General features: G+C 48.0%; 1 protein-coding gene across 2 annotated transcripts; it reads right to left on the bottom strand.

Moving 5' to 3' along the window:
- Window positions 1–7,377: 7,377 nt before the first annotated feature.
- On the bottom strand, window positions 7,378–8,789 carry LOC311374899 (PRKC apoptosis WT1 regulator protein-like). 2 transcript variants are annotated; one of them, XM_084490645.1, is made up of 2 exons: window positions 8,681–8,789; window positions 7,378–8,412 (listed from the first exon to the last, which is right to left on the bottom strand). In XM_084490645.1, exon 2 carries the CDS (start codon window positions 8,238–8,240, stop codon window positions 7,536–7,538), a length of 705 nt encoding a protein of 234 aa, XP_084346771.1. In that variant the 5' UTR covers window positions 8,241–8,412; window positions 8,681–8,789; the 3' UTR covers window positions 7,378–7,535. The 2 variants fall into 2 exon arrangements, with proteins under 2 accessions (XP_084346771.1, XP_084346772.1); XM_084490646.1 differs by having other exon boundaries at window positions 7,378–8,318; window positions 8,681–8,729.
- Between the last annotated feature and the right edge of the window lie 6,210 nt (window positions 8,790–14,999).

The following is a 14,999-nucleotide window of genomic DNA, read 5'->3' as shown; positions in this document are numbered from 1 at the left end:
ATATTGAAGCGGAGCTGGAGGGAGAATACAGATGAGTTCATTATCCCGTCGGGTCTCTACCTCCACACAGCCGTGCTTTGATAAAACACATATGCCTGGAATACCACAACACCGCCGAGCCGCGTTTAAACGGTTACTTGTTATTCTTTGTTTGCCCCGCGGGTCCATTTATTTCTATATCCATAACACAAGCTGCTCAAGTCATTGAGAGAGTGGGAGAAAAATTCCAACACCTAAAAACAACAAGCATATACAGACACAAGTTTGTGGTATATATCCGCGACATCCATGACACAACCCAATACTTGTTTGGTGCCGTGATATGGATCTGTCAGTGAGATCTCTCGTAAACACAGGAGAAGTCTTTCACTGAGTTTGTTTCCAAGTGTAGATAAGGCTGTGGTGACAGAAGCCATGCTGTTGATCTAAAGTGACGGTGAACTCAGATTCAGGTCAGTGGAGCAGGTGAGGGTTAGTGCCACTGCTGAAGGAAGCCTACAGGTAGACTGAAGACTCAAGTACTTTTTAGGCAGGGGGGGGGGGGGTGTAAACACCATAGCTATCTGACCCCTTATATCTATCAGACGAATGCTAATCCTTTCATACAGTGAAGCACTTTGTAAGGGGTGTGTACAAACACAGCTTTGATTCAAGGAAACGTGTGTACTTAGTGTTATATTTTACGTTCAAAAGCAGCGATTTTCTAGGAAACTTGTCGACCAATTCGAACCCCTGCTTAATTGTAATCAGGCGGGCCTCAGCGGAAATAAAAAGCAACAAGGCATGAATGAGTGGCCTCAGCGTGGGACGGGAGTGCAAAATTAGAGATAGTGGGAACGGGAGGAGGGGAGACGGGGGGAGAGAGAGAGAGAGAGAGGAGTGATTTGTTTTATTCTACTTTATATGAACACTAACAGGCTCACGAAAGCCTAATCAAGCAGAGCAACTGATTAGGGTCAGACTCACACATTCCAGCAGCCGTCACAAAACAGACAGGAATGTCTAACAAACTGAATCACACACACGGGGGGGGGGGGGGGGGGGGAGAGGAGCAGACACTGTCTGGTGATCCGCCTGCTTCTCCCCTGCTGGGGAGGCCACACACACACACCACACACACCACACACACACACACACACACACACACACACACACACCACACACACACACACACACACACACACACACACACACACACACACACACACACACACACAACACACACACACACACACACACACACCTCTCAGAAAGCTGGACCCGTTGTCCGGGTTTTTCCACAGGCCCTAGTGAGACCGAGGTGCCTTGCGGTACTGAAGAAGCTACACTTGTATACAGCAGAGTTATTAATTGTCATAGGATAGGTATTTTTTGCAATCTTATCATATTAGTAAGTAAGTGTTTCCATCTCCTGGCTGAAAGGAACTAGGTTCCAACCACGATGTCCTCGGTAGTCAACACTACCTGCACCACTAAAGTGCATTTAAAATGTGGTAATACCATAAATTAATTATAACCAGAACAATCACAGATCATTATTATTTTTACAACAACGTAACATAAGCTCATATATTAACTGATAAGCAAATTCCGATCCATCATCCATTAACATTATACAAGGTAGCCAGGCTTATGTTTTCATGTCATAGCTGATATGTAATAGGGCTTAATAAGGGACATAACAGCAGTAAAATACAGGAATTGTATCTGCTGGCGGGAAGAAGGAAGTTTAAAGACTTGTTTACACGGAAAGATCTGGTAATCCCCAGGGTCTGCAACCACAACTGCTGATTGGCTTACAGGCATCTCAGACGAACACACGCGTGATATGAAACGCTATCTTGGTCAGGCTGGTATGTGTGTTCTACCGCGTTACAGATCATCACACAACGCTGAAGACTTTGTACATTCACTCTTTGGCTGTCAGTTATAACGAAAATCAAGCAAAACCCCCGACATCACTTTGGGCTCTGGTGAATGATAACAAACCGTTTTCCATTATTTATCACAACTCACGGACGGAAACTGAGTCTGAGGTAACAAAACAGAAGAATGCACATGGAAACTGATCACCTGCAGCCTTTATTGGGACCAAGAAATCGGAGAGGCACATTTCCTCTCCCTCAGGCACGCAAAGTCTCGTCACTCAGTGCAACACAGGCCTTGCATGACTGTGCATTGGTGTGTGTATGTGTATGTGTGTATGTGTGTGTGTGTGTGTGTGTGTGTGTGTGTGTGTGTGTGTGTGTGTGTGTTAATGATTAACAGAAGAACAGGTTCTCCTGAACGCTCGGCGGCAGAGCCTTGACCTAGATGATAGTGTGTAGTGTGTTTTTTGTTTAAACAACTGTGCAGCGGAGGACAGCCCATAATAAAGATTTAGTATTTCTTCTGGTCGACTTGAAGAGATATATTGGACCGAACTTTCAAACCAATGCCGAATATGCCAACTCAAATAATATAGAAAATATCTAATCTAATAGAAATCTAGTACGGTTGAAACATAATTTAAAATATGTATTCTCCGATGTCCGTCTGGACGGCTGTCTGCCCCGTGTCCCATCACATCACTTGGACCGAGAGGCTGCGTTGCCATGACGACAAGGCATTCCACTGACACTCACCTACTGAGACTCAGTGGTGGTGGTGGTGATGTGGTGGTGGTGATGTGGTGGTGGTGGTGGTGATGATTTGAAGAGATGCTGGTGAGTGTGGTGGTGGTTGGGGGGGGGGGGGGGGGGGGAAACCTTTTTAATGTTTCGATTGGAACCAAAGTCTACAGTAATATGGCGATGGGAGAGTAGAAGAAGAATCCCCGTGCCACGCTCCATAACCGCGGGTTATTTACGAGGTGCAGAGCGACCCCAGCGACTGAATAAAGGGGGCCCTCAAACGGTTAACGATGTGGTAGAGGGCGGCCATCACATTCACATTCCTTCCTCCTTCCTCCCACACCATCCCTGCCTCCCTCTTACCCTCCCTCCCTCCCTCCCTCTCCCTCCCTCCCTCCCACCATCCCTGCCTCCCTCACTCCCTCCCTCTCCCTCCCTCCCTCCCTCTTACCCTCCCTCCCTCCTTCTCACCCTCCCTCCCTCCCTCCCTCCCTCTTACCCTCCCTCCCTCCCACCATCCCTCTCTCCTTCTCACCCTCCCTCCCTCCCTCCCTCTCACCCTCCCTCCCTCCCACCATCCCTCCCCCCCTCCCTCCTTCCATGCTGGACCTCCACCAAGTTTCACAGAACGGCTCGGTCGAAGGATCGGTTTTCATCACCGGTCCAGGTCTGTGAGTGACTGTGACCGTCGTCGGCCATCTTGGGTTCGTTCCAATAGCTCAAGCAGGCAAAACGTTCCTGGGAACCGCTCCCAAAGTACCTGGCAGAGGGGGCCGGGTTCCATTAAAGAGTTTAACATTCCTGTTGTTCAACCCAACAACTGAAGAACTGAAGGGAGAAAGGGGGAAAAAAAAAAAAAACATCCCAAAATGCCCAAATAACTTCCCGCTTACCTAAGCGGCTGATAAAAATCCCAAGTGTTGTGTTGCCGTGATTACATGACCTTGTTTGGGAAAAGAGTTTTAACAGCGGGTGAAACTCTATTCCCACACAATGTAGATGTTCATTCTTCATTCCATTCTGGTGGAATGTCATAGAACAACATGTCGCCGCTAGCTCGTAGCTGGTTAGCGTTACAATTAGGAGGCGGTGCCATTCCACTCTCCTCTTCCCCTCATTCCATCTTAGCATTAGGATTACTAGCAAGATGTTATTATATTTAACACCACCATAAAACTTAATTTTAACACACTCCCATCATTGGAAACAATCTACAACTAAGATCTCCAAGAAATGTGTCCCAAAATGGACAAATCCGGTAAATATCGTATGCATGACATGATTGACACGACGATTCCTTCAGTAATGAGATCCTACTCTGAACCGGTAGAAGTGCACCTCAGTGCAGGAAGAAGGAAAGAAGGAAACACACAGACGGTCCGTCAACATAACGGACCAGAACCAGACCAAAGTAGCGGGGACTTCGATGACAGAAAGGGGGCCTCTCCAGTGACCTTCAAAGTCCTCGCGCCGCAAACACACAGCTGCAGGCCACATGCAGATGTGCAGCGCTCCACAGGGACAAGAGAGGAGAGTAATGACCGTACTGAAGAGGCTACTGTCTCGATGGTATGTGGTCTGGGAACTCTTGAAGGGATCATGAGTACAACAGTGTCCCATAAATCCAAAGCCCGGCCCCTAAGACATCTCCCGTCCCCTCAGCTGTAGAAGTGAGGGCACAGAATTCAACAATGCCATGGTCAGGGAAATTTCAATTCAATTCAATTTTGTTTGTACAGCCCTTAAATCACAGGTACAGTCTCAAAGGGCTTAACAGGCCGTTGTATCTATGACACCCCCCCTGACCCCAGCCCCCCAGAGGGCAAGAAAAAACTCATTAGCTCATTAACTCATGAACTTTATTAGTAAGGAAGAAATCTTGAGGAGAAACGCAGAGTGGGGGATTCCTCCTTCCAGGGATGATCAGGAGTGCAGTGTGGGCCATAATTGACATATATACATACAGGAAAACTCCTGACATAAATAATAAAACATCTGTCGCTTAAATAATCTGGCAAAATGACTTCCTCGTACCAAAGCCCCTTTAGTGCATGCTCCAGACACAAATGGATACAATGGAAATATAGGCACTAATGGAGTCCAAACGACATAAGTGCCATGTTGAGTATTTTTTTATTTGTGACGCACGCTAGTAATTTAACCAAATGATGTTGCTAACGGATGTTTTAGTGAAGTGAGGAGAGACGATTTGCACATTAGCACATGGCAAGAGCGTTCTGGTGAATCATCTCGTTACCTGATTTACTATGAAAACAGGACGATCATTCGGCCCCCACTGATGCAACAGCGCTAAAAGCTTACGAAAAAAAACGCCAACTCAAAAATACGACCCCATTTGGTTTTACGCGTTGACTATCTTAGCGGGGCATCCGATTAGTCTGACGAGATTGACCAGCGAGAGGAATAAACAAGTGACACATCACATTTACATTTAGGGCATTTAGCAGACACTTTTATAAGTTCCAAGCACTAACAGTTGTTAGGTTAACCTATTCCCCGTACACAACAAAGCTAGCTAGGATAAGACGCTGTGCACGATGCCAAGTACTATTTTTAAGTGCAAGGACGAACACCATACAACGAGTAGTAAGTTCCAGCACGTCCAACCCACACACACACACACACACACACGACAGCGCAAAACCGAGCAAGAACCGCCCAGCGCAAACACAGTAAGCAGCTCGCCCACAGAAGCCCACAACACCTCGGCCGTTCCACTGTGAACCCCAGAACCACACGATCGTACACATCACATGATCGACCGTTAACGGCAAACACAGGCGCCGCACGGAACCAACAGCCCTCTGCGAGGTGAGGTAATCCCTCGGGACGGACTGCTCTGTGTGATCCCTCAGTGGGCCAATCGGCGGTGATTCCGTCGCTATGTGTCATGAGTGTCAGAGCGTCGTACAATACCGTACAATACCGTGCCGTCAAACTAACAGCAGCAAGGGGCCCCCCCGGCCGGCTGGAGGCGGGGCCTCTCCCGTGTTCACCGCAGACATGGCCTTGATCCATAGAACCAGTCACCCACCTCTGAGTTCATGTTCCGCGGTGGGGAGCGCATAACTCACTAGGGTCACACACACACACACACACACACACACGAACGATCTGGAAGGTAATCAGGTCCAGACCCGGTGAAAAGTAACTGATTTATCTGTGATTCACACACACACACACACACACACACACACACACACACACACACACACACACACACACACACACACACACACACACACACACACACACACACACACACACACACACACACACACACACACACACCTAAAGGGGGGAGGGGGCAGTAAGGGTCAAGGGCCACCCTCATGCACCAACACAGGTACCCTACCATGCGTCTGTGTTCATCTGACACACAGTATGACGCTCGTGTCGGTGGTCGACGGTGAACTTTGACCCTTTCCCCCCCCCCCCCTACAGCCACAAAGAGCTTGCTTTGGTTAAACCACCGGCCTGCTCTCGCATTATCACGGAGGCAGCGTTCACAAGTCTCGGTTTCCCGCAGTGTTGTTCTGAAACCTCCCTCGACGGAGCCCTTTGTGCTCCGACCCAACCGGAGCGGACACGATCCGGGCTCATCCAACACCTCACCTCCCCCCCTCACCTCCCCCCCCACCGCCCGTCCGCCCGCCCGCCCCCGTTCTGGGACAACAAAGCCCAGCCACGCAATACAGTTTTCCCCAGTGCAGAACAACACCGCAACACACTGCACCGCATTGTCCCAGCCAAACAGACAAACAGACAAACAGCTGAGTTTCCTTTCCCCGCCCCCCCCCCACTAGCAGGCCTCTCGCTCACATCTCGATTCCCCCTGCGTCGGTCGCCGGTCGTGTACACACACCGCGATCGACGCGGGGGCCATGGCGGCCGGACTTGGCACCTGAGAGCGAGACAAAGACAGCAGCTGCTTCCACGCGCTATTGAACTGGGATTAAGGGCTTGTGCGCCCCGGCGAGGGGAGATCTGCTGTGTCAACTGTTTGGGTGTTCGGTTACCCGCCGCCCCGCGGTCAGCCCCGCCGCCCAGGAAATTGGGATGAGGTCGAAATGAGCGGGCCGTGATTGTGAGTGCGAACCCCATCGGTGGAGAGGTCGGACAAAAAAGGGGGGGGAGGTATGAAATGTGGGACGTTAAGGTGGGACAGGATTGTAGACCGTGACTGATATAGAAATAGCCCTCGACTATAGAGAGGTCTGTGTGACTGAGGGCCTGGTTAGTCAGACTGCTCTGGGGATACATGCAGCATTCCAGATGGAACCATGGAGTTCTGTGGATAGATCGAACCACAAGATAACCGGCTTTCCAGCTCTCTCCCTCTCTCCCATTCTTCTCCTCTCCATCCTTCTCTCTCTCCTTCTCCACAAAACAAACGCTCACTTGTCCAAATGTTAGCCGTTCCTGCTAGCTTAGAGAGTAAAGTTGCACATGGGCACGGTCAGCAAAAACAAGCCCCCCCCCGCAAAGTTGCAAACCCCTAGCATTAGCTATGGGCCGGTGAGAGCATAATGACACAAAGCACAGGTACAACAACAAGCAACACCACGGTCAAAGTCCGAGAAGTGGAGTTAAACCACAACCTCTCTGTAGGGCTACAGTGGTTTCCTTTATAAGTTATTGGACTTCCTCCAAAGTGTTTGTGAGCACCTGCATGCTCATGCACAGGAGTTTTATTTTGGCCTGGGTGTTGTGGCTAAAGGCATTTTCCCATGACATGATAAAAACAAGTTTTTTTTTATCGCACACACAATCTTTTGGTGTGCGCTGTTGCTGCGGTGTGCACAGGGTTTGAACAGAAATCGATATTTGTTGTCGGTTATGTTACAAGGTGCTTCAGGTAGTTGTGTGGGTGATGGATGGCTGTGACTTGTGTGCCCACCATCACACTTGAGAAGTTCGCAAAGCAACGGAAGGCAAACGAACGAACAAACGTGGGGTCGGAGGACTCACCTCGTTGGACGGTATACTGACAACACCTGTTGACCGCCGCTTCTCCCGCAACTTCCTCTTCTCTATCTGTCCCTTGCCCTTCCTGGCGCTGGGTCCCGCGCTCTTCTTGTCCTTCCCCTTGCCGGGGGACGGACTCTCCAGGGGGTCTCCGTCCACCCCGTCCACCTCCTTCGAGGGGCTCGAGTCCACCGACGGGCACGGAGGAGGAGGAGCCTTCTGATCCGGCTGATGGGACTGCTTCTTCAGGTTACCTCCTGGCGGGGCCGGCCCGGGATGGGGTTCCGCCGCCTCGGGTTTCTTCAGGGCCGGAGACGACATGGACCGCGCTATGGGTTGGCACGGAACCGCGGACGCGAGGTTCCCGGCGGACCCCCCGCCGCGCTCCACGTTCCCATTGTTATTGAGCTCCATGTTCGGGGTGCTTTTGTTGCTGTGGCCGGTGCCGAGGGGGGCCACGGGGGTACCTGCGCCCGGGGTACCCCCACCCGGGGTACCTGCACCCGGGTGGCCCGCGGCGCTAGCGCCGGTGGCCGCAGCGATGTCCCCCAGCATCTTCAGACGCATCTTCTCGCGTTTGGCTTTCCATTCCTCCAGGAAGTCCGTCTGGGCGTTGGGTTTGAATCCGCCCGTTGCCATGATGCCTCTGAGCGGATGGTTGTTCACGAGCACTGTCTGCGTGGATTGGGGTCAGGAACGGGAACGAGAGGCGCGCTCCTGGGGAAAGTGCACGATCAACTTTGAGCTCCTCTCAGCCGGACCAAAGCTTCTAATGGTTCCTCATTCCTCACAGTGGGGGGCGATGCGCGGTCTATAAAGAGAGAAATAAAACTTAATAGTCTATAAGATAATATTCAGTCTATGATACGGCACAGATGTCATCACGAAAGATCAATATTAATCCAGGCTACGTCACAGCCAGGATACGCACCGTCCACAAGTTGCAGGAAACTTCCAGATCAGCCCGACTTAACTTTTATTTTGGAGGCTCACTGTCAGTTTTACGCACACCGAAGCCAACATAAACGCTGTCGAAGTGAAGCCTACGTGCTTTGGCGAGGTGTAAAGTGTGAACTCACCTGTGTACTCGGTGCTCTCGCCGACTCTCAGGTGTCGTCAGGCTCCGCGGTAATGAGGAGCGACCGTCTGGCGCACGAGCAGCAGCGGAGCTCTGCCCCTCCACGCCGGGCCGACCCGAGTGTATCCGAGTGCTCCCGGAAATACACGAGGGATAAAAGTTGGGCATGGCTACTTTTTTTTCCACATATATTTTCACATATATATATATACATATATTTAAAAGTCAGTTGTGGTTTAATTAATTATTAAATGTAGGCCTATTAATAATTATTTAATTTGTTTGTCTTTACAACAATTGTTTAATCAGTGAAGTGGTTTTATGTTTTCGTTTTTAAAATTGTATATCTGTGTGCATGAATTAAATATAATAAATGGATGTGTAAAGTTCACATTTAATCATTTGATTTTTAAATTATATTGGCCTGTGAGTTGATATGATATAAGTCATCTCCCAGAAGACCACGTGTCATCATTTGTTGTGTTTGCGTTCGACATTCCTACGGAAAACAAGTTTGTTGACGATCGAGCCTTCGCCTACGCAGATCCCACAGGCCCACGGCAGACGACGACTCCCTCCCGGGCCGTAACACGGGAATGACTCACTCCGTCACCGCGGGCCCCAGCAGCATCCCAGATTAACCTCTAACGCGCATCTCTCTCCGGCTGAAATACTCGATGTGCTAAACGTGACATGACATGAGCCACCATGGGCGTGTAGTTACTGCACAATCGCTCTTTTGTCACTCTCGCTCTCTAACACACACACACTCACACACACACACACACACACACACACACACACACACACACACACACACACACACAATAGAGTGCACAGCGAGATGAAAGAGTGCCGTGCACACGCTGCGATGGATGCTGACGTGAATGTGTGCCGCTGCATAACTGTGTCATTCATGGCGACAAACGAGGTGGTTAATCACGCCGCAAAGCCTCCATGGGTTTGGACCTGTGAGTGAGAAGAATTTGAAACAATAGTTCATGTTAATCTTTATTCATTATTATTATTATTGTCTCATTAAAGTCCCATATAGAGGGAAGGAAAACAACGTGTGGTGTTGTATTGTTCCCTGCCTGTTCCGTATTATCTAATAATGAATTAATGAAACAGGCCTTAATGAGTATTAACCGTTTACGAGCTTAATTGGATGCTATTTAGTAGTACTCACACCCTGCAACTTTATTCGTCACTTGTTCTGAACACAGGCCTACCAGTAGCTCCAGGTAGGCCTATGATGTAAATCATTTAAGTCTATGCTTTATTCTGACCACATATTTCAAGCTGACATCGGTATCTAATTGGACCACTGTGGAATGCCAACACCAGTTATGAGTGGCTTCTTCTCCACATACTGGTCACCACAACACCATATAAAGTTGTGGGAGTTTGAAGATAAGTCAAGACACTACAAACATGGCCTTTTTTTGCCATTTCCACCCGAGCCAAGACAGACTGAAGGGTTACCTGGGTAAATGAAAACCTGTAGGCGTGGCATATTTACCATTCCGCCCATTTACAATATAAACTGCATTCTTACCTGTGTTTGAGAGCCTGCTTCATGAACCACCTCAAGAAAGCAAGCTTGTTTACCTTGAGTCTCTGAATAAACCACGTGTTGAACATCAACCACTGTCAGAGCCATACCGAGCCTGAAACAACGACACCACAAAGGATCCAATTTGTTTTTCATCACCTCCTAGAACACGTCACTAAACACCACTTCTTGTCGGCCTGTGTTGACAGTTGACGCTCCCAACTCCAATAAATCCCGTCAGGAAACTCCAACCGAAATCCGGTTCCTGTTCCCATTAGCGTCGACTCCCCTCCGCATGGTCCCCATCAGGGCCGACACTCTTAGGGCAAACCCACGCTTCTCCCCCACAGAGCCTTTGACCACACCGGCGGGTGCTTTCTTTCAGGAATAAAAAAGGCCCTGCTGGGGAAACACACTTATCACCCTATAGCTCAGAAACTCTGCCGTAGGCTACGGAGACCTTTTTTCCAAGGCGGCCGTCAGTGGGTTCAACGATGTTCAATCACCTTTTGACTCGCGGCGTTGTAAAAGAGGTCACTGCAGGGGTTTATACGGCTGAGCACACAAGCATACAGCTCTTGACTTTACAAAGGTTAACGGAGGAGGAGATAAATGTGTTGACGGTTGCGGGGGGGGGGCGCTTACTGTTGCGTGTGTGTGTGTGTGTGTGTGTGTGGAGGAGCGAAAATCGAAAGACTAACGTTATTTTTTTTTTTGCTCACTAGTTACATAATTTGCTAAACCCTATAATATATCAAGTTCAAGTTCAAGTTACTTTATTTTGTAGATTTTGTTTGCAGTATAGAGTCCTCATACACACACATAGGAAAAGACATGGAGGCACATACAACACACACAACTTAGGACAGTAGAACAAAATGGCCACTGTATAATGAATATAATGAACATTGCATAGCAACTAGTATGGAGATAGGGGGTATTCGGACACTGATAACAACTGCATTGTCATCAGATTAATCAAATTAAACATCCTGAAACCCTCCCTCTCTCTCACCACTCAACCTGTTCCTGAAACAGGATGTCCCTCCCTCTCTCACCACTCAACCTGTTCCTGAAACAGGATGTCCCTCCCTCTCTCTCCACTCAACGTGTGTTCCTGAAACAGGATGTCCCTCCCTCTCTCTCTCCACTCAACCTGTGTTCCTGAAACTGGAAGTCCCTCCCTCTCTCTCCACTCAACCTGTTCCTGAAACAGAAGTCCCTCCCTCTTTCACCACTCAACCTGTATTCCTGAAACAGGAAGTCCCTCCCTCTCTCTCTCCACTCAACCTGTGTTCCTGAAACAGTATGTCCCTCCCATTCTTTCCACTAACTACATTCAAAGCCTCCTTTTCTAAGCCTCTACACAGGTCATACTACAATAAAAACCCTCCATCACCAGTGTTAAAAAACCCTGAATGAGTTACCTACTCCTTAGACTCCTTAAACCTCAAGCCACTCTGAAAATAGAAAGACAACACGACTGCCTGTAATCTGACATCCTCTCTCTACTTTCGTTAATCCCTGTGCTAGTAGATTCACTTTAAAGTAAGACGGTCCACAGTGTTTGCCTGGTATTAGAATTGCAAGCCTTTGGACTTTAAAACCATCTGAAGTTTTGCCTCTGACATTTGAAGAATAATCGCCTGTGCTGCTCAATATCTACCTGACACGCCAGAGGATTAGTAACGCAGATCCATCTGGGAAGGCCTCCTTTGAAACTGTTTGGGGGAAAGGGCAGGTACCTGGCAGGTGATTGGATGAACCATCTGTCTGTCATGTCTGTCAACTAGATCACATGGTTCCTCATGGGACGCTCTGATTGGTCCGAGCCGCTGTGGTTCGACTCAATGCAAATAACTTGAAGCCTGGAAGACGGATTTTAGCGTGGTGGTGTTTTAGCGTTCGTGAAGTCGTGGATCCAGCAGCCTTGATATGTGAATGTGATGGGATAACATGTGCGTTTCATGTTAACATGAGCCCGCCGCGCCACACATGGTGTAATCAAAGCTCACAGTAGACTCTGGTCTTTGGGATTCAACATGTTGTGACGTGCTTCAGGACGGCAGGTTTCGGACACTCCGCGTCTCTGGCGCATCGACGCCTGAGGAGGTCAGAGAGGAAGGAAACAAGGAAGGAAGGACACAAGGAAAGGAAACAGGAGTCTTACTCAATGGCCGCCATGCAATAACGTTTGTGTGTTTAAAGAGGTTTTCTGTGACAAAAATAAATGTTTTGGTTTAAAATGAGATTCCAAAAGAGGGCATGGCGATTATTATTATTATAATAATGATTATGAATAGGACTATTAATATGATGATTATTGTTGTAAAATTGATATAATACAAATATATTAGAGATTAGCCTATGTACGTACATAAGCGATAATAGCCTACTATGAGGTTTCGGTGAATTGCTATTTTAACTCATACCAACGATTTGAGTCGTATGAGGGGTTCAGCATGAGGGCCATTGTCAAGGTGATGACAATATTCCAGTTTATACCGGTCAGTGTTTGTAGATAGGTTTATACCGTACAAAATGGAAATGAATCAGCACTAAACATTCCTCACAGTGGCTCTTACAGCCATTATGTGAATAAATTTTCCTTCCTGCCATTGTAAACCATTGAAACACGACAGGCACCTAAAACACATGGGCAATAACAGTAAAAAAAGGAATGATCCTGAATGACCCCATGAGACCCACCCCGTTCCAGTTGAATCCTCTCTCCACTATTTACTTCTTCCCCTCTGCCTCCACCTGCTTAATCCCGCAACCAGTCCTCACAGCCAGTTCATCAAAAAGCGTTTAGGACGCGCTGTCCTCATTCATGAGCAACAGCTCCACCTAGTGGTGAACACAGGGAAAGCAACGATTGAGATATGGATTTAGTTTAAAATAAGACCGTTTATCTTTAGGTTCGACCTTCGAAGAACTGTGTAAGGAACAGTTGGGAACCTAATAATACAAATAATGTGGGCATCTGTAATACATGTCTTATCAATCAATTCCATACCTTGGAGGACAGAGGAAGCACTTTCCCTGTCCTCCAAGGTAATGTGAAAAGAGTGATTTATGTAACTGAAAAATGTACTTGTAGCGGAGTCTCACTTTCAGCAACACAAAGAGTTTTCAGGTTATGTTGATGCTAGTGGCACCTACGGTATATACAAAATTGGTAGTGTTTACCACTGCATTTTCAATTAGAATATATATATAGCTGGCATGCAAACCAGGGTTAACAAGTCTAATCTTGAGCCAGGGACAACAATTCTTATGTTAAACCAAGGAAAGCAAGTCTAATGTTAAACCAGGGACAACAAGTATAATGTTAAACCAAGGTAAACAAGTCTTATGTTAAACCAGGGTTAAGGGGGGGGGTGGTAACCCAGTGCAGGCAAGCAGGCCAACCGGTCCTGCAGCCACTATAGGCGCTGGACACCGCTGGGTGATTGCATATCTGTATCTATGAAAGAGTTTGTGTGTGTGTGTAGGCCCGGAGAGTCGCTTCGCCTGGCATCACGACCATGGTGTCTCAGCCGCAGGATGTCACAGCGATAACACAGCAAGTTGCCATGGAGACAACCTTGGTCAGGTCCAGACAGAGTCAACAATCAGCAGGTGGTGTCTCTGTGGAGTGGGGGGGGGGGAACGCAAAGAGAGCGTCTCACTGCAGTGCTCATCCGGGGGAGTTGTTGTTCCAGCAGTGGCTTGGCCGAGGCCAGTGCTGGAAAAATTGGGATTGTTTGGTCTTGGGGCGAGTAGCCGCATTCCAATTTACACGACCACTCTCTGTGTCCGTTCCGGTCTCCAGAACGATCCATTTGCCTTTGCAAAGCCGTGAGCCTCTCCATGATGTTATCCGTATTGCTTTTCATAGTCACAGTCTGAGTGCCGACAGCTCTGCGCCCACCGCTTCAATCATGACGGGCAGCCCTATGGGGCTTTGAACAGCTGACCTCGTATCCTTAATTTCCCGACGAACCATGCCGGGACATGCCTACTCCTCCAATCAGCAAAAAACCCATGCGAACATGAATCCGAATATGTAGATGTCTCCAATGTCCTCCACGGAAAGAGCTGCGAACGTTCTGGCAGGACAGTCGGGTTTCCCCGAACCTGAGCTTCTCGTCGAGAAGATGGTGTCAATTGCGTTGAGAGACCAGTTGATCAATTCCATGATTTGTAGTTTGGAGAGCAGTGCGGAGAGTAAAGATGATGTGATTTACACAAGTCATCTCTTCTCCAACCTTCAATAAATTAGATCAAACATGGCATTTGCGTTTTTTTATTTTCTGGCAGAAAGTATGGTTTGTAGTTTCAGCTTCTACTTCAGTTTGGCAGTGTAGTTCCCCTCTTTTTGGCCCCCCGTAGGATTTAAAACATGACGTGTGCGTGCGTGACGTTGAGAGCCTATCCTGCCATCTAGTGACCGAACATGGTATTAAGAAAAGGTCGTTTATTCTGATCTGTCTACAAGTTAAGTTTTAATGAAATATTTGACAAGAGGGCGTTCCCCCCCCGGAATATACAACTTAAACTACTCATCTTTAAATTATTCATTTAATTTATTGAAAGACTCGTGTACGTTTTCGAAAACAGACACACGTAAATATAAATACAAGTCTATTTCATCACACATTATTGGTTTATCAAGTTGTCCACTTTAAGGGTCAGTTATTGGGTGTGAGTATGGAGTTGTGGGCGTTTGTGTTCATAGGGAACCCTGCTTATTAGCTCACCTGCAGCCCCTAATTCACGT

Source organism: Micromesistius poutassou (assembly GCF_964030765.1).
Source record: "Micromesistius poutassou genome assembly, contig: SCAFFOLD_5648, whole genome shotgun sequence".
Taxonomy (NCBI): Eukaryota; Metazoa; Chordata; class Actinopteri; order Gadiformes; family Gadidae; genus Micromesistius; species Micromesistius poutassou.
This window is presented reverse-complemented; position numbering and strand designations above follow the sequence as displayed.

Coding starts and splice junctions, on each gene's coding strand:
- LOC311374899 (XM_084490645.1), bottom strand. CDS start 8,240: ATGGCAACGGGCGGATTCAAACCCAACGCCCAGACGGACTTCCTGGAG.